Below are 26,134 nucleotides of genomic sequence, written 5' to 3'. Positions count from 1 at the left end.
CGACGGAGAGAAACTATAATGGGGCAGGGCATCGCGAACAAGGAATTATGTGTCAGAAATCTACTAACACCGTGTGAGGCCAGACAACAAAGATTTTTGGAGATGCCACACACAACATGCTTTACTGTCCCCCCCCCCCCCACACACACACACCTCTCCCACCATTAGACAGCAACTGAGGCCATAAAATAAAAAAGCTGCTTATGTTCAGAATTTCTTAGGTATTCTAGGAGTAGTGATTTTTTTGTGCACATTCCGCTGATAAGGATGCAATCTCTTCTATCTAATGTACGAAGTATTGTGTAAAACAAAACGTTTCAAAGTGATTTGAATAGTAACTGCAAGGAGTAAGAGCTGATGAAGCATGACTGTATTTCATCCCACCACCTCTACAGACCCGCAGTGTTGGGAAAGTTCACTTTTACATGAACTAGTTCAGTTCATAGTTCACACATTTTAAAATGAGCTAGTTCAGTTCATAGTTCAAAAATGTGGTTCACAGCTCCAAAAAATGAACTAGTTCAGTTCTTTTTTTCAATATGTTGCGAGCTATCATCACCAGGCATAGACAGTAGAAGAAATCACACGCAGCGATTGACTGGTTGGGCAACCCTGGATACAGGACTGGTAACGGTGTGTTTTTTGCCTGGAAGTCTCTAGAAATCTGGCACCTGGGACTTGTCTTATACCATGGGACCCGGGACTTATACCATAAAATATAACTAAATTCAGGTTCCAGCCAGGTTCACTTCATGTCACAAAGTTCATAATTTTACAGTTTTACAGTCAATTCTGCATCTAAAAAGTCGAGCATGGCAGCTTTCAAGAGATATGGGAATTCTGCTTTTGGCCAGCTGGTCCAATTATTTTTGTGATTTGTTTAAATCTGGCAATCTGAGTGAGACTGCGTCCCCTACGATTCTGGCAGCATATGCGACCAAAGTGGTCGCAATTTCCAGCATTGAAGTCCTTTAAAATAACTATAATGTCTTTATAAAGATAAATAAAAAACCATATGTCAGTGCACTACCCTTAGTTCTTTTAAAGAAAACAACACAACAAACCCAACAAGGTAGTGACTTAAAGACCGACTTCAGTCTGTTCAGTTAGCTCAGATTAAAAACATCCTAGTGATATCTTTGGGAGATGAGGGGTCTGAGCTACAAATGTTCCTACTGTCCTGTAAGGGACAAACTACTGTATAGTGCAACCAACTGTGTATAGTCTAGACGTATGTATGCCTGCATCAGAATTAGAATAAGACAGCAGACAGCTGATACCTTAGTAATTAATTGCGAGAGCATTCACCCAACTCTTTAGGCTTAATCCTTTGCTCCATAGGGTGCAACTTTCACTTTATTTTTTGACCTGTTAATACTGTTTGGGTTTTCAGCATATTATGGGACTAAATATTTCCTCTCAACATCCTACTCAACCGAAGACTTAAGCTGGCTTTCTTGACCTTCAATTCATCGGCCATCAAAAAGTCAACAAATCCCTGCATCTGCCTCACATTACATAATTTACAAGCTACTTCTGCTTGCAACAAGGTTTTATTAGGAAATGGATTCCTATTTTAGATGGTATTAGCAGCTCCACATTCAATAATTTCTGAGGTGGTCATTCATAAATAAGAAGGTAGTAGACCATGTGATGACTTAACCTCTGGTTATTAAATCATAGCCCACAAAACTTTGCGCTAATATCATGGTTAGAGTTTGCTAAAGCAGTGCACTTGATGACACAAAGCATATATAGAGTAAATAGTGTATTATAGGCTTTATTTGGTGCATAAAGAAAAACATTTCTATAGGGTCAGCAATTTTAGACCAAGCCAAGAGTTTGAAAAAAAATGCGGAAGACTGCAAGTAAAATCATTCTCCTTCTGCCAAGGTACTGCACAGATGTTTAATAGTAACATATTTGTAAGACACTCTTGGTGTCTTGGTGCCCAGACCCTGAGATCTACTGGTCACACAGAATAACTCAGTTGAAAAAGCTTCAATGTCTCCTAAAGTAGCTTGGTACGATTTCTTCCTCTGGAAATTGGGGGATGTGTAGGTAGCTGCAATTGTGGAGAGAGCTGAAAAGACACCAGCCACTCGCTTGTTTGCTTTCTTGATATCTTAGCACTAAATTACTACGTTTTTATGTGTTAAGACTCCAGAATTGAACGATGTGCTTAAAGAATCTGTGCAACATACAGATAACCACAGAGGAAAATGTAAGGGGTGAAATATTAAGGAGTGAGTTGTACTATACATCTTTAAATATCAACTAAATAATTTGTTAAAATGTAAAACATTAATTTTTACATCGTCGGCAGTCTGATGTATATGTCACCAGGCTTTAATGATACTAGCATTCCTGTCTAGTAGCCTATGCACCCATCTAACTGCAATGTTGATTGTGCTGGTAGTGTGAAGAGGAACAGAGTGTTCCATGTCCAAGTTCAGAGGACTGCAAACGTATTGCCCATTACCACTTTTCTATCTCAGTCAACCTCAGTGGTGGACTCAGGCTATCTGAGGGGCAGGGGCGTAAAAAAAGGGCACCAGCTGCATATGGTAGGGCACAGGGGCGTTGCTAGACATGAAGCTCTACTGGGGCACAGACCCCTCATTTGAGCTACTCATACTACTCATTTATTCTAAAATTGCTCAAGAAGTGTGCAATACAATGCACTATAAAAACTTCCATTGCTTAATCCAGTATATGTACAGTTCAGGGCTGCAAATTTGATATCATCTCAGGCAGGGACATCAGAAATGCGAGCGCATTGTGACTCACAACAGTGTGGTGTGCCTTCTGGAATTGTTTTAGATTGATGTGAGAAACCAACAAACGCAATTGGGGAGACTTTGTCGAGAAATCTGATTGGTCAACGTCGCAACATCCCGACCTTAACTCTTCAGAGTTTCAAATCTTTCTTAGTTTTCAGAGTTTCAAAACTTTCACGGCGTGACAACAGTGTCCAAACTCTGAGACCGCAGAAACACGTTTTGAATACTCGTAACTGAATTATGATGCTTACAAACATAAAAAATATGTTCAAATATCAAGTTTCAACCTTGCAATATTGTATTACAAACTTTCAAATTTAGTTTACAAGCTTGCAAAACTTTTTTTCAACATCAAGAGTTTCAAATCGTATCTGCACTCCATTGGATTATAAAAAGATTCAAGATAAAAATTTCGAACTTTGCAGACTGTCTGGTTCTCCAGATAATCGTAGGAAACTAACACGGACACACAAACACACAAACAAACAGACATTCCAGGCATTATTAAATGACTGGGGTGTTTAAAACTGTAAAAACAAAACAAGTAGGCTATGGAGGAACACCATGAGGGGAGTTTAGGGTGAAGTCTTTTTGGATTAAGTACACCATGTAAAAGGGGATTATGGCCTGCCAAATCTGCAGTGATCCACTAGACACAAGTAACAGCATTAGGCCTGGGCCTATACCCTGGACGTCAAAGCTTTAAACAGGGCACAGAGCAAAACAATGTCAATATGTTCAACAGAGGTATGCAAGACAGTGTCCCAAATACAGCCTTCCATGTTGCTTAGATTCAAACAATGTGCTAGCTATCCTTTGTACAAGACACGTTCACAACCTGGGTGCTACATAGGCTAGACTGAATCCTCAATGGGGTCATGATCTTAAGTGCGAGTTCAATGTCACGCTTTGCTGATGTATTTAATGTGTCATATCAACAGCCCAAAACATCTGCTTTTTAAAGGCTGTATGCAGCTGCAAACATCAGTCTGACACTGTGAATTGGCCTCTGTCATCATCAAACAGTAATTCAAAAGGACATGCAACCAACTGCATGCCTGTGACAACATGACTGCTACTGAGTTGATAAATCATGAAGTATGTTGCTAAAAGAACCTTAACCGATCCTCAATTTGTCCTGTTTTATCATTCAGCAGTTGTAAAAGTCAAGCCGTCATCTCATGTCTCTTTAGGTGGCAATAAAGAGGCCTAACAATAAGGCACTCCAAGCTACATTGTTGTGTAAAAATGTTAAGGCTGTATCAAGTGGGACCCATTAATTAGTTTAAACTGTGAAATGTTGTCATGGCAATAAATGCTCTTTGAATTTATAACAAACTGTCAGAATTTATAAGATAAGATACAATGTTTTAAACACACAGCGTGTACGTAAAAGAAGAAAGAAGTATTTAGGACAGAAGGATTACATTTCACTTAGACCCTGAAGCAGTTTTTAACCATGACAAGAAGCAAGAGACAAAGATAATGACTACTTGGAACTAATTACATTTCATACAAAAACACACAAAAAATGCCAGAATCTTCAGATGTTGCTAATATTTGCTTTACTTCCAAATTTGTCAACTGAGTAGATCTATTTTAGTGAGGGAAAATACATAGATTGACAGTAGACATTTTATCCCATAAATAAGCCTAACAGTGTTACCATATAAGGCAAAACTCTTGCAGGGAGCAACAATGAGAACTTGCTTCAGTTCCCAGAATGTTTTAAAGCTGTTTTTTACCCAAACATATCTGTCCTCTCTGTGTACTCATCCTGTTCCTGCAGCTGAACAGTTCTTAGATCTATTTAGCACACTATTTCCCAGGCCTGCCCTGCACTGAGACGTTGTCTGGTAGTGTAATTTACACACACATACATACACACAGAATGTGAAAGAATGCTAGTTATAGTGCCCCTGATGATGAAGATGAGTCACTGAGGTGTCATATCGAGTGTTAATCCCAGAACCGGCGCACGCATGACAGCTCAATAAATGTCAAATTCATAGCAGTGTACCGTAGCACTGCCTGACAGCTCAGCTAACAGTTTAGAGGCAAACCTTTTGCAGATTTTGTAAACTCGAGATGTGCGTAAAGATTTGTGTAACAATATGCAATTCCAGTCATATTTTCAACTCAGTCAATTGCACATCATATGCATTCACAAATGTTTGGTGTTTTCCTCTTACCTGCATGTGTTCTACATAGGCTGCTAAAAATAGCAAGTCAATTGCATTACACTGCTTAGTCCTTACAAACTATATCGTAAGATAATCTTTGGGTGTTAACCATGTGTCATTACACCCCCACTACTTCAGGTAAATTATGAGAAAGTCCTTATTAACCTAAATGGCATCTTCTTCATTTATGGCATTGAGACATGCACAGTTAAATAGGACATATTCAGACATATTCATAACCCTGATTTGGAACACTTGTTTATCTACAAAGTCTTTAAATAAAATACCAAGCCAAGTAAAAGTGTTCAAAGAATATGTATATAATCTATTTATGATATACATATAAGTCTCACTTATTTCTGTGATAAAAATCTATTATTTGTAGCATTTTCAGGTCTGTCTGAGCTTGGGATGCCTGAACTAGTCCCAGCAGAGGACATATCGTCTTCCTCACAGCTTGCAATTTGCAATTATTTCGATAATGCTAGCTTACAGCCTTTTTCACAGTGATAATGATAGTCTTTCTGTGTGTAAGATTGCATAAACAGATTGGGCATGTTTTCAAACATGCCACTGATGTGGAACTGGAGCCACAATGGACCCTGCCAGACCTCCAGCACTGTCAGCGCTGGGTCAGCGACAGAAAGAGGGAGGAGGAGAAAAAGAGAAAGGAAAGAAAGACCAAGAAAAAAAAACGGTAAACAGAGAGGGGATGAGTAGGAGGCCTCCAGACAGCGAGGTGCCCTGTCAGGAGCCCTGGTACAGCAATCCGTTTGTAATCCTGCCTCAGATGTTTTCCTTAGGCCCAGGCGAGTGGCGTACACAGTGTCTTTTGTGCGTTTGGGTGGTGAGATGAGGGCAGGGCGCGGGCAGAGCAAGGCAGTGCAGGCTCATGCAGGCTGCTTTGCTGGAGTGGCCCCAGCTGCCCCTCTCAAAGCAGGGGAGGAGAGGAGCAGAGGTTGGGGCTTGCTGCAGCTGCTAGCAGCTCCTTCAGCAGGTGGCTTGGCCTAATTGCCAGGGTAACAGTGCCAGGACCATGCCCCCCCCCCCACACACACACACACACACCTTCCCTCCTCTCCTTAATGTGTTAGGGAGAACCAGGAAAAAATAATGAAGCTGGTTGGACATCCAGCATGTCTGCTACAAACCACAAAGAAGACCTAATTGCACTGCATCCTGAGGAAATGAAGAGGGTTGTGCAACTGGGAACTGATGTTGCGAGTACGATGATACACCATTCAGCAAAATTGTTGCAACTGAAAGCTGGAGCTGTGTTGAGCAAAACGTCCATTGGTTGTTTTTTCCAGAGACCTACTCATTGTGGTTACTAACAAGTTGATTCAGTCAACCCTGTAATCGTTTGTAAAAATTTGCTAGCCATCCTATCGATCCGCGTCCATTTAATTAGGCTTTGTTAGCCTGCGCTCCACGTCAGCGCTGATACTAGGATAAAGTGCTGAACATGCTACTAGGGCATCTTAAGAGCCAGCCAGAGCCACTACTTACACACCACTCAATAAATGAGACTGGGGATTTGTGGTAATACCAGGAGTGGATGGTGAATCGGCAGAATTTGTTGAACTATCCTCATGCTGTAAATACCGCTGCTGTGGTCTTGCTGGGGACCCCCTGGTTGTCTTGATAGGTAGAGGGGAGTTGGCTCCCTGACTCAACCAGGGATTTGTGAAGTGTTGTTTCTGCTGCTGCGCTATGCTGGACTCTGATGGGCTCTGATGTAGCCCAGCCCTTTGACAGCAGCATCCTCCCCCAGCAGGCGTGGGGCCAGGGAGGGAACAGCAGTACCTGGTAGAGGAATGAACATCTCAATCCAGTAGTGGAAAAAAAAAAACCCCAGCTCGGCTGACAGACATTTCCGTGGCAACAGTTTCCTGGTGTTGTTGTGTTTATGACCTGCCCCCACCCCCCATTTCACCACCTCCCACTCCTTACAACCCCACCAGAGAACCACAAAAAAAATCCCCTTTTTAATCAGCGACCGGGCACTGACCCAGATTGCCTTGAGAAGAACATAGTGTTGGGGTTTACTGAGGCCGTAGGAATTGGACATAGATAGAGAGTGATGATAAGGCTTTATGGCCGACACCCTCAGTCCACAGGTACACTGCCCTCCCTCCAACAGGGAGCACCCACACTGAGTTGTCCATGCAGCCAGCCAAATAGGCAGGAGGACACAGCAGTCCAGAGGAGGGGCAGGCCACTGGGCCTGCAGATGGTGGGTTGACATTGACAGACACAGGGCTAGAGAACATGCCTGGGCCTATTCTGATGTTAGGGGGCTCCGGGCCACGTCTGTTATCCAGCGCTGACCCACATCATTCATAAGTCTGACCCATTTAGAGGCTGCCAACACCAACCTTCACATCCCTCTCTTGTCTCTGGTGTGTACAGTTGGAGGGCAACAGACTCATCTGGACAGGACAGGTCAGGAGGGACAGTGCTGCAGGTTTGAGGGGCTGTGCAAGTGCTGTGCTGTCTCTGAGGTCCACAATTTCCAGAGAAACATAGGAGCTTCAGTACGCACATGGGTAGCAGCATGACTGGTGCTGGGCTGTCCTGCTCTCTCTGTCTCTCTCTGCTGTGATGAAACTCCACTGCCAACTTACACAGAAGATGGGTCAGCACACCAGGTCTGGGGTCTGATTTATAAAGCTTGCGTATGCACAAAACGGGGCTGACAATGTGCATACGCCACTTTCCAAGCAAATGTTGCGATTTAAAAAAACTAACTTGACGAGAGAATGTGCAGTCCTCCACGCAAACTCTGACCCTCCCGTAGGCCTACGCACATTTTGAAAACTGTTGGAATTGGCAACGCAGATGACCGTACTGTAGTCAGACTGCAGAAATTGAATGTGGGAAGAACATTACTCATAATATTTATATATTTTGTTTTCCTCACACACGTTTTCATTCAATTTCATGAGTATTATGAAGATAACATCCAGCAGTGTTATTTGCGCTTGTACTGAGAGATAATTGTTCCATAAACACCTTGTACAATCCAACTCAAATTTAAAATAAAAATTCAGCACTGTCTGTCTCACCATCAGATTGTCCATTACGGGAGTGCAGGAGGGGGAGATACCCAACTGCATGGAATACAGGATAACATCACAAATTCCAACTTTAGATAACTGCAGAACACAGTGTATAACTAAATATGTTTCTTTAATACTGTGCATGGAATACAGGATATCCTCATATGTCAAAAACTGGAAATACAGTCGTCAAGCTCCCGTGCAATCGCTACACTCTACGTCCTCGTTATCAGTCCAGACTTTAATAGACTACTGTTCATAACAAAAAGCTTTTGGTTTCAAATTGTATCTCGACTCCGGGTATCGTCTGGCACATTTGACGCCACTCGCACAGTTTTTTTTATTGGTGATCCACGGACCACTAAATAATGTGGTTTTCGGGCCTCCACCAGTAGGCTAACAGTGTCTGAGAACTTTCGCTTTTTTGGTCGTCATGATTCACCGTGAAGAACAATCGCATGCCAGGGTCATGGGATACTAGATTAGCATTCATGAGGTGCTTTGCATTGACCATTTATGGTTAAAAATGGGCGTGTTCAGGGAGGGGTAACATGCTGATTCACGTACGCACACTTGTGGGTAATCTGTGATTTATAAAGGGAACATTGCGTTCAGGTGTCAGTACGCACGGTTTTATAAATCTGAATTTTTGTGTGCATACGCCATTTTAGGCTTTTGGGCGTACGTACACTTTTAGTAAGAATCCTACGCACAGTTTTATAAATGAGACCCCAGGGGCCTCATGTATAAACGTTGCGTACGCACAAAAACCTTGCGTACGCTGGTTTTCACGCACACTTTGTGATGTATAAAGATTTTTCTTGACGTGAGAATGTGCGGGCCTTCACGGAAACTTTTGAGCAGACGTGAGAATGTGCGTACCGTACGCAGTCTTGTCTGGCTCTGTAACACGGCGAATTCTAACTGAAAAGTGCCGAGACTCACCAAACATTACAAAATAAAGTTTCCTACGTTTATGACGTTGACTATTCAAAAAACATTAAAAGTTTGATCATTAATGTGGATAATCACAACAAAATGCCAAAACCCAAAACGCGAAATGCTATATAGCCTGTTTATAATACTGCCACCACTTAATAGCTCCTGTTAAACTTGAGGCTGTCAAACGAACGACAAAATCACTCAGGAAATGCATGTCACGCAATAGCTGCCATGCTGTTACAATGCGCCACCACTTGTTACTTGATTTAAAGTTTTGTATCGGACCATTTCTTCTTAATTTCTGCCATGGTCTGGTTCTCTGAACCCACAGCATTGATGGCCCTATAATAATAATAATTTCATTTGTAACTTTACATTTAGCTAAATCTCAAAGTGCTGCAGGTTAAAAACAAGTAAGGGCGCAAATAGTGACCGTTTTCCACTCTGCCAACTTTCTTTTGTCACTAATACCTGATGACAGGCCGCCAAACAGGTCACATTTTCTCGCCTCCACCTCTGTTGTCAGAGCCTCGATCTCACAGTCCCCGTATTTCTTTGAATAAACGTTGCGGCGTTTAACGTTCATTTTTGGTCCGGCGTTTCTTCGAGGAAGGCGTTTATTCAAAGAAATACGGTAATTCAGATAAATAAATGACCTCAGGAGCACATTTATAGTCCATCTGCATATTAATTTATGGGAGGAGGCAAGGCGGGTTCAGTGGCTCGTTCACGTGCGGTCAATTTCACGTTGATTGTGATTTATAAAGGAAAGGTGCGCAGGATCTGGCGTACGACCGGTTTTATACATGTGAATATTTCTGTGCGTAGGTACTTTTCGAGTTTTGGCCGTACGCCATCTTCTGGTATGAAAGCTGCGCAATCCTTTATACATGAGGCCCCTGGTGATTGGGCACCACCTAGGACACGTGCCCTATGCAGACATCCCCCCCTATTTTGACGATCTGAAACGCAAGTATCAAAACGAAAAGCGCAAGTAACTTTGTGGGCGTGACTTCAGCTTGGTTGTTATTTTGCCGGCGGGATAAATTACTTTGCGCCTGGCGCAAATCTAAAAAGGGTTGGTCTGAAGTAGCTACATTACTAATGGGTGTGGTTTGGGCGTAACGTGCAATAAACCAATCAGAGCATCATCTCACATTCCCTTTAAGAGCAGCGCTTGTTCCATGGCGAATTGCTATTATAACGGCGGATTTGCCAGGCGCAGGCCAGGAGCGGTTCACAGGAGGAGACCGACGTTCTTGTCATAGCCGTAAAAGATAGAAAAAAATGACATTGTATGGGAAAGGCAGAGCAGTTTTTGTCATTGCACTAAATTGCCCACTCATGCTGTTCATTCAAATTATTTTTCTTATTTTTACATACTTTTTTTTTCAATTATTATATTTGTTATTGTTTAGTTCTTGGAATTAGTTTAACTAATGTACTTTTGTACTTAATTTATACCCGTTTATTGTTTGCACCTTCCTGCCACAGTAAATCGTGTATTTGTGTAACAGCTTCATGACGAATAAACCGAATTCTGATTCTGATGGGCATGGGAGAAGAAACCTAACCTAATTTGTTGTCTATCCAAATTAGCTTCGGTTAAACAGTCATGGGAGGAAATTGCCATAGTTGTTACAAATAAAGTTCACATACATAGAAATTTCTTATGAAAATCGTTTTATAATCATTGAAGAAATGTAACACGCCATAAATCAAAACAATGTAACGTAGCTTCGCAGAAAAAAGACCCTGGCCTCACCAGCAGTGCGCACGGACCAAGCTGGCGCCCTTAAAATAGCATCTGAATAATGCGCCTTTGACTTTAAACCACGTTTTTCCTGGTCAGTAGCGGAATTGTTTTTCGTAAACTGCGAGATAGCACCAGGGAACGTTTGCGCCTGAACACGCCTCCTTTTTCGCTGAACCGCCCACGGGAGCGCAAAGTCATTTCGATGTGCGTCTGTGGAGGGAAAAGTCGGCTTTGCGTCGAGTGCAAACTAGGAATGACACTTGCGTCATTGACTAAGTCAATTGCGCTGGGTGCAAGATAGGGCCCATCCTGTCAACACCGGTGCCACATGGCACGGTTGTTCACCCACACTGCTACAACCCTTGTGGACGCCACTCTCAAAATGTAGATTTTTAAAGGAGAACGTTTAGCTGAAATTGATGTCACGCATTTATGTGAAAATATATATATTTTGGCAGAAATTAAAAGAAAATTGCCCTCCTTTATTTTATACAGAAGTTAAGAAGTAAGAAGACTTTTTAATTTGTCATATTGGGGGATGAATTGCGTTTAAACCACCACTGACTCGTGGTCCCTTAAATTGTAAAGCTATAACACAGTGGCTTCAGGTCCCTGCCAAATACTGGCATTGATGCAAAAGCCAGCTTCCTTTTACTATAAAATATGTTTGTCTTCCTCTGGACAGCTTTAATGGTCTAGTAAAAACTATGGATCTATCTATCTATGAACCCAGCATTGGTCAATCAACCCAACCCAGCTTGTTAAGCCTGAGATTGGTCCAACATCCAGGCTATACCTTACAGTTCTGTGATTTCCATACTAGTCAGGGGCATGGGATGTTTCTCCATATCATTTGTTCTGCTTATTCAGCAGACAGCCTTGATAAATGATCTAATTAGGGTTAAAGTAAAGACGGAAGATTCAACACTAATGATCCTCTCCAACATAGTTTAATGGAGACACTTAATACTGGCTTGTCCTTATCAATCACTGCAGATTTCCATTCACCAGACCCACTCGTCCAGAGTGGGGGAGTCTGTTAGATCTCCAGCTAATCGTCTTAACATATCTATGCACTGTCCTTAAGTGATTGCTTTTCATGATTTGATGTTGTCTATCCATAGGTAGATGTAATTGTGGATAACTCCAGACGCATAGCACATGTATGCTGCGATGATGGGGCCGACCTGCTTAGATCCAGCCCGGGTAATGGGCTCATGGCTACACTTCCACTGCCAGTGTGGCTCGACAACTGCTCTAATCCCAGAGCCTGGAAAGGATGAACCATCTGGGGAACCATGTAGCCATGCTGGTGATGACAGGGCAGCTCTGCCATGCTGCTGGAGACAGCCAGGTTCCCACACTGGGGGTAAGAATAGAGAGCTGCAGCTTGCTGATACATCAAAAATTGCTTATTGTCTTGAAATAAAACAAACTGTTGTTGCTAGGCACACACTCAGCATGCAGCTTATGGCAGAGATGGAAAAACCCATTTAGAATCTAATCCCTCAAGATGACATTACAAGCGCTGAGTTTAAGTAGCTTACATAAACACGCCCTACTGCAGCCACATGGAGTCAGAACATTTGAGTAGGGATGTTGACAAGTCCCTTGAGGATCCCTTTGAGGCCTTTGTCACTACGACGACCACTCCAAGTTTCTAACATTGGTCTAAAACAAGTGACATCCGTGGTAAAGCACGTAAACGTGGGTTGAAGTTAAATTGGGTAGCTTTCTGTTGTGGTGTACTGTATATTCATAATGTAAACCCACTGTTATGTATACTGTATAATTTTCTTCAATTTATATATATATATATATATATATATATATATATATATATATATACACATTTAATCCAGGGAAGAAAGGAAATGTCCTGAAAATAACATGCAGGCTTTGGTCTACATCACAATAAAGTGGTGTGGTGTCAGATGCTCACAGTAGTGCAAGTGCTGTGGGCCTGATGTGTCAGGTATGAATAGGACTAGACTCTGTGGGTGCCAGTTATGGCTTCTGTGCCCCAGGAGTGGATCCTTGTCTTATATGTAGCCACAGTGGAGGAAAAAAAAGGACTTCTGTGTTGTCCTACAGCCAGACTGTCACTTCTAGTTCGGCCTCACTTTCTAGCCCAACTGAGCCTGGGGAATATCTGTATGTGTGTCTGTGTGTGTGGACATGGTGTTAGCCAGGGAAGGACAGGGCTGCTTCGTGGCTGGAACAGACACAGCATTCTTCAGGGCTCCTCCACCGCTTGGGCCACAGATTGTTGGTGTTCACATACAAAACTGTTTGCATCTGCTGAACGTGACAGCGTCCGTTTGTCACCCTCACCCCATACATTAGAATTATAGGCAATCGTCTCACACCATACTTATTTAACATAAATATAATGGGCAAGATATACTGCATAAAAAGATATCACACCAAGTCTTTTTAACCATATTTAAAACATGGACTCTGATGCAAACCAGTGATAACACTTTTCCAATGATAATTTACTTATCTGTGACTATATACTGAACATTCAGCATCCATAAAAATATATTTAAAATCTAATTTACATAATCATTTTAATCGACAATGACTAAAATGAATAATGTGATCCATTCAATCAAGTGTAAAGTGTAATTCTCAGGCACTAGAAAACCTACAAAACTGAACGAGGCCTGTGGCTTGGGTTTCTGGTTGTGTAGTCACAGCCAAGCTCCACCCTGCACATGCATGTGCTGTATAGTATATTTTTGCAACTAAAGGTCCTGTGGGAAGAGCCATATTTAGCACTGAGAAGGGAAAGGTCATGGGGTACTGAGAAAATAAATCCTGTTGACGCACGCCCTCCAATCATATTTGTTTCCTTTGGCACAAATCAGTACCTACGTCCAGACATGGAAAACAAGAAGATCTCTTAAAACACAGTCTATCCACAGCACCGCTATGGACCAGACATGACAATGGAAACCCCCTTTGGTGCAGGAAGTCATTTCTAGTCTCCATGTTGCATTTGGAGGCACACAAAACGAGACTTGATTCTTAAAACGAAAGCGAAGGGGGGCTACAAACACAACTAAAGCAGTCTTTAAACAATAAGTAGGAAACTGCAGGCCCCATACTTCATCGAACGTGTAATGTAGAAATGTCAGATGTTTTCCTGCTTGTATGAACAGCAGTGAGCTGGGCCTGGTAGAGTACACAGTGAAGAGGGCGAGACAGCCCAGCCCTGCTGTCCGGCACTGTGACTCAGTAGGAGTTGTTTTTCACAGAGCTCTGTGGAATGCATATGCAGTCGTACCACTCAGACCCACCTCATGGCTGGCTGGTTGGCATTCCTGTCTCTCTCTGTAATTATGGCTCTGCCTCTCCTACAGACCACACTGTTCCCTCCCTCCCTCCCTCTCTCCCTCTCTCTCTCTCTCTCTCTCCCTCTCTCTCCATCCCTCTCTCATTATCTCTCTCTCTCATTACCTGGCACTTTAGCAGGATGTCTGATTAAAACAATAATGCATTGCTGGGGGCAGGATGCCCTACGATCATCATCATTACCAAAACCCCCAACAAAAATATCACCATCGTCAACAAAACTATGCCCTGCTTCTACGTCCCATGACCAGCTACTCTAGAAGGGCAGAATAACCATATCAACTACCAGTATACCATTGTATATCTTTTTATGACTTTATTCCTCACATGGATCAGCCTCTAACTTTAGATTCTCCCCACGGGGGTCAACTTTGCCATGTGTAGCAGGAATTAATAGACCTATGTAGTTATCGGACTTGATGGTAGATCATTAGGATAAAGGGTAATGATTATGCTGACTGAGTCCATTTGAAACATTTAGACACACAGAATCAATTAGACCACCTGCAATCATCCTCCCCTTTTCAAGGTCTTTAGGACACATGTACTTATAATAATAATAAATTGTATTTTCCAAGGCGCCTTTCTCGGCACTCAAGGACACCGTACAGAGGAATATAAAAAACATTAAAAGCAGCAGAAAAATGTGACATATAACAACATTAAAAACAACAGAAGGAAGTAGTGCAAATGACATTATGTGGAATAGGCAGTAGTAAAGAAATGTGTTTTGAGTTGTGATTTGAATTGAGGGAATGAATCAATATTTCTGAGTTGGGATGGTAGTGAGTTCCAGAGACGGGGAGCAGAGCGGCTGAATGGTCTACTTCCCCATGGTGGTGAGACGGGCAGAGGGGACAGAGGAGGAAGAGGATCTGAGGGAGCGAGAGCTAGTGGGACCCTGGAGGAGATCAGACAAATATGAGGGGGTGAGGTAGTAAATGGCCTTACATGTAAACAGAAGGATCTTGTATTGTACGCGAAACTGAACCGGGAGCCAGTGGAGCTGGTAAAGGACAGGAATGATGTGGTGGATAGAGGGGGTGCCAGTTATAATGCGGGCAGCTGAATTCTGGACCAGTTGAAGTTTATGGAGCGATTTGTGAGGGAGGCCAAAAAGGAGGGAGTTGCAATAATCTAAATGGGAGTTGACAAGACTGTGTACAAGTATGGCGGCAGTGTGGGTGGTAAGGGAGGGGCGTTACACATCAACATGAACCTCTCCCAAGTCTATAGTATGTAGGGTACTATCTTCACTAAACTGATAAAAAAAAGTGTGATTTCACATAACATGTAGACACAAAAACACATTAACCAATGAAGGTTGATTTATCTAGCAGACCGCACATCAAGAAGGGTATTTTTGATACCTATTTAGGTTACAGATTATGTAAAGGCATCTACTTTATCATGCCTGCTATTCTAGGCTGGCTATCACCAGCTACTTGGTCAAAGAGGCAGTGTCATGGTTTGTGCCAATCACCAGAGTCTAAAAAGAGAGCAACAGGAATATTTAGAGAGGAAGGAGCCTGGTCAAACAACTTGATCTCGGTACCGTAACAATGGGTGCCTGGCTGTGTACAATGTACATAACTGAATAATCACTGAATGCATTATCAGTACGTGAAAAGACATCTTAGAGAGATTCAGACAATCTCCCCCATTCATGCTGCTACAATCACATGACATGCATGCAGCATGAGGATTAGAATGATCAGCTGAGCACATGCTCTCAACTCAATACAACATTGTTCTCCAGCGCTCACCGCTTGTTTTCCTCCAACTTTCTTTGCAGCTTATCTACGGAGAACAGCACCAAATCTCCCTCTGTGAATGCCAAACGTTAATCTACGTGAGCACACTTCCTACTGTACAATGTTAACAACGCACAGCAGTGGTTCCAAACGTCAAAGCCTTCACAGAGCTTGTTTGTTGGTCCAGTTGCTTTCAGACAAGGTGGAAAGGACTATGAAATTAAAATATTTAGGAAATTGTACACACGTGGAAGGACAATTAGGCAAATTTGACTTAGGCCAGAAATCTACGATAACGGCACGTTGTAGACTTTGTCCAAAGGATTGAACAGCACATCTGTCCAGTTTCAAAGTAACATAATATGATGTCGGCCTGTCATCTGTAGGGGCATGGGTTATGCTTGACCATATTAACCAAATGTATTTTCAGAGAGGAGGCAGAGTAACAAAGATATTGTTCATCTAATCTTTTCCATCAAAGCCTGATGAGTTTGCATGGGCAATCAACAATGACCAGGTGTCTAAACCCAGGCCTGTTGTGATAAGAACTGTTTTCTGATTCAAGTTATTAGTAATTGTCATTACAGTCAACCTTTTAAAAAAAGTAGAAAGATAGAATGTTGCAGCAGCCTTTCCAATTATCCTCCAGACATTGCGTTGTCACCTTGACAACTGTTGATCTTCAAAGCAAATCAGTTATTATGAGATGTGCATGATTTATGTTTCATCTCTTTGTGTAATGTCAGTGTAAACCTGGGTCTGGGTGGTTTTGTCCACAAGGCACCAGCCTCTAGCCTGCTTTTTATGTGCTGCAGCAGGTCTCGCTGCTAGGCGCCAAGGTGGTGATGATAATGGGTTTCTTAGAACAAACAGACCCACTCTACAGTTACAGTTATCACTCTACAGTTTTGACTCTAGAGCGTGGTCGTATCTCAGTTACAAACACCACAACAAAACCCATGGAATTTCCAGTAGTCTGAAAGGAAACAGAGCACTGGCAAAGAAACAGCAGAGACCAATCATGTGGTATCAAAGGGCTGCTCTGGTACTGCTTTGAATGGAGCGGTAAACATTGAAAAGCTGCATCAGCAGACTTGTGTAGCCAAAGGAGAAGACAGCAAGCTCAGTTGATTTTCATCCCTCTTTCCATTCATGCCATCACCAGACCAGTGTCATGGATATGAATAAATAAATACAACTTAAGTAAAAAAAAGCTCTGTTCACCTGGTAGTCATATGGTCTGGCCTAGGATTGGGGACAAAAGAAGATTGAGCCGAACACAGAGCACACATTCAGACTACTCAGGACTCTGAGGCTATGTACACACAGCACCTGCCATTGGCAGGGAAAACATGAAGTTCAACTAAAGGGATGACCCAAATGTGTTTGCCTTAGGAATCTCATGTCCTGAAACAAATTGATTTGTAAATGCCAGTGTGATAACAATCTGCCTTGTTTCTTGGTGCACTTCATTACAGTCTTGTTATTCAAACTCTTGTTGACTCGCCAGTAACCCGGTGAGGTTAATGTGTTCTAGATTTTTGTTTTATTCTCTTTTGCTGAAGCAACAAGTGCAAGGTTGCACAGGAACAAAACGTGTACTGTCATGGTGCCCATAAGTGTACGTGAATGCAAAGTGTCTTACCTATATAGAGGGAGGAGTCTTTCCTTTTCACGTGATCATCAATGTAGGCTACACCAAGGGGCTGGACCGGGGTGGCTCCTATCCCTAGGAGGACCTGAGCTCCAATCAGCAGCAGGTACATCATGTTGGTGTTGGCCTTGTTGGAACAGATCTCCTCCTCATCTCTCTCAGTCCTGTTAGTGCACACGTCACGTCCAAATTCAACCATCCACGTCTCATCCGGGTTGTATTCGTACTGGGTGGTTAAAAACTCTGGCAGGGCAGAGAGAAGGGCTCCTAGCGCCATGACGATACCCCCACAACCAATGAGCCTCGGTCGGTGGGCTTTGGCCCCAAAGTAACTGACAAATAGGATGAGAGCCAGGTTTCCAATCTCGAAGCTGCTAGCGATCACACCCACGTCAGCACTCTGGAGGTTGAAACGTCGCTCCAAGGTGGTCAGGACACTCACCTGTAAAAGCACAACATATCAGAAATACAATTTCATTGAAATATCACACTAATTTTATGGACATCCAAGAGTGTCTATTTACTTGTACATGACCCATAGACAAAAAAACAATACTATTTAGTTTTCAAAGCAACATATGATGGAAAGATAGGCTAAATGTGGGATTTAAACACCAGAAAGAAATGAATTATGCCTCTGAAAGGACAATGGCCGGTTTTCCCCCTCAACGCTCAGAGCTTCTTAGGAGCGTTCTAAGAACGCTCTAGAACGCTTTTAGAACGCTCTTAAGAAGCTCTTAGTGATAAGAGCTTTTTAGTGAATCTGGGAAACCCGGCCAATGTTATTAAGGTTATGCTCTTTTAAGTAATTTGAATAAACTGACTTTCAAACCCCTTGAGGATAGTCCACAATATGGTTTGAGAAAAAAATCACATTCAACTACCAGTCCTCTGTTTTTGATTAGCTTGGCACTGCAAGTTGCAACACTTACTCCCATGGCTTTATTGAAAGTGCCTTCTCCCATAACACTCTCTTTCCCTCTCTCTCTCACTTCTAATGCAAGTGAAAGATGAGAATTGAACATATTACTTTATTAGGATTGAGGCTGGGTAGCTGAGGATTTATCAAACCATTTTTGGGTGGTTGTAATTAAAATACACAAAAGTTGAATCTTTCCATTCCTATCTATTCAATTATATTTACGTGTATGAATTAGTAGACAATTTGGCATGGACTGGTCTCTAGGGATGCAATACACAAATCCCAATAGCCAATGTTCATACATGTAACATAACAGGCCAAACAATTCTGATACCAATGTTTTCACATTACTGTAACTTATCAGTGGAAATTCAGTTGTCCTGATCCAAAATCCTGAAATATGTTCACACAGCTAGCATTTTTATTGTTAGATAGTGAAAGTTCTCACCTTGAATACAATATAGCAGCATAGCACTATATTATCTGTCATGGACAGATCTGTCTGTGACTAGGAAAAAAAACTTTAAGCTTTATTTATAAAAGCATTTGTGATGCCTTCAGACACCACAATCCTCGAACATAATTTGCCATTTTAAAGTAGTCGTCAGATACAGATTATTACATTTTCTGTAAATAATCTGCCGATACAAATTGCTGGCCGGTGCATCACTACTTACTACTACTCCCGACTTTTAGCTACCAAATTGATGATCCCTCTGAAATACTACAGGTACAGCCACATGTTTTCCTGTGCAGACTAGAAACATTTGTATGGGCAGTCTGACAATGGGTAGGCTACGAAAAACTGTGACAGCAAACTCAACATGGCCCAGCTGTTAGTTTAACAAAGAAAATGTAGCCTAGCCCTAGACATGCAAAGGTTCAATAACTAGCCTAACCTATGGACATTTCGGCGAAAGTATTTCAGAATATATATGGATTACAATGATTATTTGAATAAACTGTATTGATTTAACACTTCATACAATATGTTACAGTAGTTCTCTGAAAGAGTAAGGTTGTGTTTGTGAGTGGCAGTAAATCACACATAGGCCTAAGTGTTGATTAACTAATGCTACATACAGTAAGTTTATTGTCAATGAAGCTCAACAAGCATGCAGACACAATCCTAATCCACATTTTTTTTTACTCTACTAACCAGTATTGGCCGGGTTTCCCAGATTTGTTAAGAAGCTCTTAACGCTAAGAGCTTCTTAGGAACGTTGTTAAGGATCGCTTAGAGTTAAGAGCTTCTTAGCGAATCTGGGAAACCTGGCCATTGTCTGTTGTCTTTGTGTTCTGTGCTGTTCCTCAAATTGACTCTCGGAGGACATTTAGGGTACTAAAATGGACAAATCCCCAAATCACAATTAAAAAAACAAAACTTCTACTGTACATGATGGACTCATGTATTTCATAAATACAAATGTCTGAGAACAAACTGCCGACATGCTCACCTGCCAAATACAACCAGTATCAAACTATTCCCGGATCTGTCTCAAATATTACCTTTAAAGGGCATAGCCAGTTCCATTGACAGAAATATATTTGAAAATGAAAGAAAGTTATTTTCTCCTAAAAGAGGGACCCTTGCAAACAAAGTAATCGTTGTCTGTCCTATATCAAAGGTTCTTCACTATCAAGGCAAGTTACTTGTGGATAGTTGATGTTGTTTGCCGATCTTTAGGGTTATGAAGTTAATTCTATATTTTAGAGGATTTTAACATACTGTACAAACGTGTTTGTACAAGTACAAACTAACATACAGTCTGTGGTAATAACCAGATGGAATGTAAGTGTCTACATGTGTGTGTCCTGGTCTTTTAGTCGCATCTGAGCTACCATAGCTTATGAGTAATGCAATGTAGCTTCCAAACCACAACAGTCCTAGACTTGCTAAAACCTAGGCTCAAAACGCTAGCATCTGAGCAACACCACGCCAATACAACCTGTTGATGGCAAAGCTGGAGCTTTCATTACACACCAGCACACTTTGTGAAAATGTATCTTCACATCACCCTGTGTAGAAGTTGTCTGCATTTGAACTGAGATTCCCAGATACTGTAGCTGAGAATTTTCACATCTGATTACCAATAAGTTTGACTTTCACAGACAGAATAATAGAGCTCTGTCTGGGTTTTTATATGAAGAGACTGCCCACATTTTACACTAGCATAAGCAGGTACTGTGAACTAGCTAGACTAAAGCTAGGGCTTACTGTATATTGACAGCACTAAACTATCGGAAAAGTATTCTTTAACAAAGAAAATGTGTCTGTGTTTTCATTAACAAGGTTTAGCCTCAACATGACCTCACCTGATAGTGACTGTCACGATCAACATACATCTACATCCCTTTTCTCAAACCAAAGGATAAGACCAGTTCCAGCAAAGTGAATTCCTGTTTCAGAAATAAATACAGACTTCTGCTAAACAAACGGTTTAAGTATGGCTCAGGTTCCTTTGCTGCCCTTTTCAACTGACACTGGCTGCCAGTTTCTAATCTTTATTGTCCTTCTGCTATGTTACAGTACTGTTACTTGTTACATTCTGTAAACTCTATCAACAAATAAACTGGGAACAACCAAATAAACATTTACAATTAAACTATTGTAGCTGTTTGTGAGGGACACTGGGTAATGGCATCAACAAGCATGAATTAAAAAATGAAATCAACTAAGATGTGTAAGTAATAGGAAATAATACTTTTTTAATTGAAAAATAAATAAATAAATAAATAGAACAGCACCAACGGCAACAGTGCTATGGAATTTCTTTGAACTGAAAGTAACAAACCAGATTCATATCACTGTATTCCCCCAAACAGGTTGACAAAGATAGTTCAGTGCAACTCCCCGCATCTAATTATGCTTGCTACGAGCATGGTTACTGGTTACTGGCTATCTCACATATACATATATTTGTCCATGCAGGTTTGTGTTGACTGTTTAACATGCAACAAAACTTGGCCTAAATCAGGACAGTAATCTGCCAAATTGAGTGCATCTTAAGCAGCTCACATACTGTAGCAATAAGCATGAGCTGTGATCCTTGAGTTTGAAGCCTTGGCTACCAGTGCACATTTTAAGTCCCTCATCCTATCACAGCAGCAACAATAGCTCCTCCAAGAGAACCTTGAGCAATGTCACAAGCAAGTCATCAGCTGGTTCCTGGTGCAGGTGCCTCATTTCCCAGGCCATGCAAATAATTCAGGCAATGTGACATGTTTATTTGAATATGCAAGTCATTTGCCTCCTCACAGATATATCCATCATTTGTTTGTTAACCTTCAAAAAAAGTTTGTTCACCATATTGTTTCAAGACACACCTATTTATTTGATAAAAACAGTGAGCAGTGCACTGTGCACAACTTGATTGATAGGAATCTGGACAGTCTTCATTTCCTTTTACCACATACACATAGCTCAGAAACACCTCACGTCACACTGAAATGTGAGTAGGCCTACCATTCACTCTGAAGCTACTGAAACTTAACTTGGTTCCAAGGAAAGGTGTGTGTGACCATTTGCTAGCAAATAACCACATGCAGAGGAAACTCTGACCAGGACTGAATGGATCAGCAAAAAGATAAATCAGTCAATCATACAAAATAAGAGAAACTAAAGTAAGAAAAAAATCCCCAGTGTCAGTTTTGTTAGTTAGGCCAGTTAGGTTCAATGTTTAATAGCAGGAAGTGATGGATTATTTTTCACTTCTGTTCTCAATTATCGTCCTAATAAGTCCTGCAAGGAAATTCTGACGCATGAAACCAGTGTGCCTCAATCGTTCTGTTCCCATGGATGGGAGGTAACTGCTTCTCCAAGTAGCACAGAATAGATAACATGTTCCACTCCAAATATGGCCGTGTCAGTTTACATTTGATTTTCTTGCTGCAGACCTGTAAAGTGCTTGAATAAATAAATATGGTCAATGAAGCCATTTTCCACATCCAAGAATGTACCAATATATTTATCAAATGAATGAAGTAGGTCTGTAAGTAAACTTAAATAGAACAATTCTATCACCGGTGAACTATAATTAGGAGAAACGAAACTAAACCTGCATTTGTAAATTGTCACTCCAAACCCTACTTAGTACCTAGCCTAGAAGCCTGTCTTCCTTGTGTCAAAGCAAGACAAGTCAGCTAAGCCGGTTACTGTACATGTATCTTGTTATGTCATAGGTGTTGCACGTTTCATGACAGATACTTAAACTGATGTATCTTACCCGGCATATAACTACTTTTGAACCCAAAAGTAATTTGTCCATTTCAGCTAAATAAAGGGCAGGCACATGCCTCTCGAAAGCAGATTTATCGACTCACCAGGTATGCTCCAACAGTGCCCTGTGCAAGCATCAGGGCACATTCCGAGATCAGGAATATCTTGATGTTTGAGAAGCATGATGACTTTTTACGTTGAATGTCTCCACTGTTCCTCTCCAACCCCCTCTGTTTTTTCTCCTGCATCGTTTTTTGAGCGGCTACTTTGTAGCTCTGCGAGAAACGAAAGACAGAGGGTAACCGGCTCGCCCAAAGATAAACATAGAAGAGACCGCTGTCGTCCTTATAGCTACATTCAGAGAGTCTGCCTTACAGTCTCGTTTTTCTCTTGTACATTCCACGCATCTGACAAACTATGACTGTAAATATACAGCCAGATTCCAAGGGGCTGCCCTTCAGAAAGATCTAAACATTGCCTCGTCGTGTAACAGAAAGAAAAGCAGGGGCATTAAAACTCCTTGGCGATGATCCCCCAGGTACAAGTGAATGAAAAGCGTCGAATTTTCGCTCAGGCTGCATCTTTACGGAATAGACTGGTAAGCGTCACAATGGTCAGGTCCTGAATTCGACTACAAGCTTGACATGACTGCTCTGGATTTACTTAGCACTCCCCACACTTCTGGAGCTACAGTATGACTGCGCGCCTCGTCTATCCACGAGACAGACTACGGTGGCGCTGTGTAGCATGCACCAATTTCTATTCAAGTTGCGTTCGTATCAGAGTAATTATAGGGTACACTACACACACTAAAGTCTGGGATAGAGAGACTAAGATGATCTGTCTCTAATTCCAGTTTGTTTCGTTTTTTTGGTTAGGCTACACCCAACTCATTTTGGCCAAATAATAATATTTTCAAATAATGGCAATTTATACTGATTTAGATTACAATTAAATCGTATAAATCCTGATCCAAAGATTTAAAGTCCACTCCCCCAACCCAAGGGACAGAATATGTGGAGGTCGATTGGACTTCACATTTTGCTTCTATTGTCAGATTCACAAGTTGAATTTATGAGTAAGTCAGTCTGGACACGTTTACACCTCTTAGCTGTAGTTTCTAACATATAATTTAATGTAGGCCCTGTTCTTATCCGTGAGCAGTCGGCATCTGTTGTTTGAAGTTAAAGTTAACGGGAGTAGGCTATGGCCCCGACCATTATTACCTAGCAGACGACATGATTTCTTGTTATTACAGTGTTATGTGAACTTCAACAAACTGTGTTCAAACTTCAATATTCCCCATAATTAAAAAACTCAGGGGCATCAAACTGAATATAAATGGTAGTGCAATGCGGAATAGGCTGGTTGTCATTCTCAAACAGTTAAGTCCAACTCTACTGCTTCACTGCTGTGACTGAATTAGAATGACATTATTATTTCATTCATTCTGTACTCAGGAAAAAAACGATGCAATCTTTGCAGTTCTGTTTCAGATTATGTGACCAATCAGCATACTATTTGTAATGTTGTCGGTTGAGTTACTATAAAATGGCATATGGCATTGGGCTGTTTCACATGAACTCAGTGAATATATATTTGCGCAAAATTACTGGGTAACACTTTACAATAAGGGTGCATGAATTATCATTCATTCATGCATTAACTAATGCATGAATCATCATCAGTTAATACATAACTCAGAAAGTACTTAATGATGCACTGATCATGAACACATCATTTGGTAATAGGGAGTCACATATGATTTACTATTAATTAAATCTCGAATCATGTATCAATTCCTATTGACATTAATACATTAACTGATAGGTGAGTTAACTACTTTAGTTAATCGTGCAAACTATGACTGTTAGTTAACTGTGTGAACCAAAACCCTGAGTTAACAGGGTAATTCATGTGTTAATTTCTACAATGGATTGAGACGGTAATTAATCATTTGTTAATAGTAATGTGCCTCCTCAAGTAAAGTCACAACATGAGTTACATTCACTAATCATTAACTAATTATTCATAGGCTTACTTACTGTTTTTTCAGAGAGAAAACTTTTAAATAAACTCTATTATGAGTTGGAATCCTGCATTACAGTCAAAATAACTTTGACGAATTGATGACTACCATGCCGTTTGCAAAACGTTTTATTTCACTGGAACAACACACGCAAGGCCACCTTTCTAAGAAGTCTCCTCGAAATATCGACCAGATCTTCCGTAGAAAATGCCTGGCTGCAACAGATCCTGGATTCTGGACCGATTCATGACGGTAAACTTCTATTTTCGAATGTTAACTTTCCCCCTAAGCTCAGCATTATACATCAACTTGAAAAGGGTGAAAGCTAACAGAGAATAATTAAGCATTTGAATGGTAAAGGCAAACTACGTGGAGCTGACTGACCTCACTCACATACAAACTTAACAATGCTTTTTTACCCATTAGTTAGACCTAGACTAGCTAGTCAGCCAGTTGACAGGCTCTAACCTATCTATTTAGAGACGCTGAGGTGATTATCGAAATGATCAAAAACAGTATATACTAAAATGAATGTGGCTAGCAATTTCGCCAAGCAAAAAAACAGAAATAGTTTGCAGCAGTTTGTCTGTACTACAGTTTAAATCCGCGATGGGACTGAATTTAACCCTTCGTAGGTTCGGCGACTTTTTATAGTACAAAATAGCTGTCAATCAAAAGGAGACGCAGTCTTTCGACACACCCTCCAATCATCACGCAGAAGCCCAGCGTCCAGGCCAGCCCACTCCTCTATTCACCTCCAGAGAAGCTGAGCGTCCATGGCGGGACATAATCGCAGCATTTATCCAATGAACGTATAGTTTTGAAACACTGAAACATTTCTTCAGAGAAGCTTCATGATGTCCATTGAAGCTGGGCTTCAACAGGGAAAAGCACTGTGACGCAACGGGAATGTATGAGAAGAAAATTAGTTAGTCGACCTGCTACTATACGCAACTGAATAAATTCGTCTTCGAGATTAACGTGTTCTAACACATTTAGCTTCCTTTTCAGTCTTAAAGAAATCGTCACTGGTGGAAAGTTAACATAGGAGTTCACCGTCATGAATCGGTCCAGAATCAAGGATTTGTGGCAGCCAGGCATTTGGAAGATCTGATCGATACTTCGAGTGGACTTCTTCTTAGAAAGGTGGCCTTGCATGTGTTTTGGAATGAAATAAAACGTTTTGCAAACGGCATGGTAGTCATCCATTCGTCCAAAAGTGATTTTGACTGTAATGCAGGATTCCATCTCATAATAGAGTTTATTTAAAAGTTTTCTCTCTGAAAAGACAGTAAGTATTTGTCGAGTGAATAATTAGTTAATGATTAGTGAATGTAACTCATGTTGTGACTTTACTTGAGGAGGCACATTACTATTAACAAATGATTAATTACCGTCTCAATCCATGGATACCGCCATTGTAGAAATTAACACATGAATTACCCTGTTAACTCAGGGTTTTGGTTCACA

At 41.3% G+C, this 26,134-nt stretch overlaps 1 protein-coding gene across 3 annotated transcripts in view; it reads right to left on the bottom strand.

Annotated features, from left to right (window-relative positions):
• The window catches only part of slco3a1a (solute carrier organic anion transporter family member 3A1a), a 34,976-nt gene extending 11,625 nt beyond the window's left edge, over nt 1-23,351 (bottom strand). For 2 of the 3 annotated variants that reach the window (XM_084673086.1, XM_084673088.1), the window contains exons 1-2: nt 22,740-23,351; nt 17,486-17,936 (exon numbers count right to left, since the gene is read on the bottom strand). In XM_084673086.1, coding sequence (XP_084529212.1) covers nt 17,486-17,936; nt 22,740-22,883 — 595 coding nt within the window. In that variant the 5' untranslated portion in view covers nt 22,884-23,351. The remainder of the gene's footprint in view (nt 1-17,485; nt 17,937-22,739) is intronic. The other variant, XM_084673087.1, reaches the window with a different exon arrangement.
• Nucleotides 23,352-26,134: the final 2,783 nt, after the last annotated feature.

The sequence above is a fragment of the Hypomesus nipponensis genome, chromosome 14 (genome assembly GCF_054491055.1).
Source record: "Hypomesus nipponensis isolate SF chromosome 14, ASM5449105v1, whole genome shotgun sequence".
NCBI lineage: Eukaryota > Metazoa > Chordata > Actinopteri > Osmeriformes > Osmeridae > Hypomesus > Hypomesus nipponensis.
This window is presented reverse-complemented; position numbering and strand designations above follow the sequence as displayed.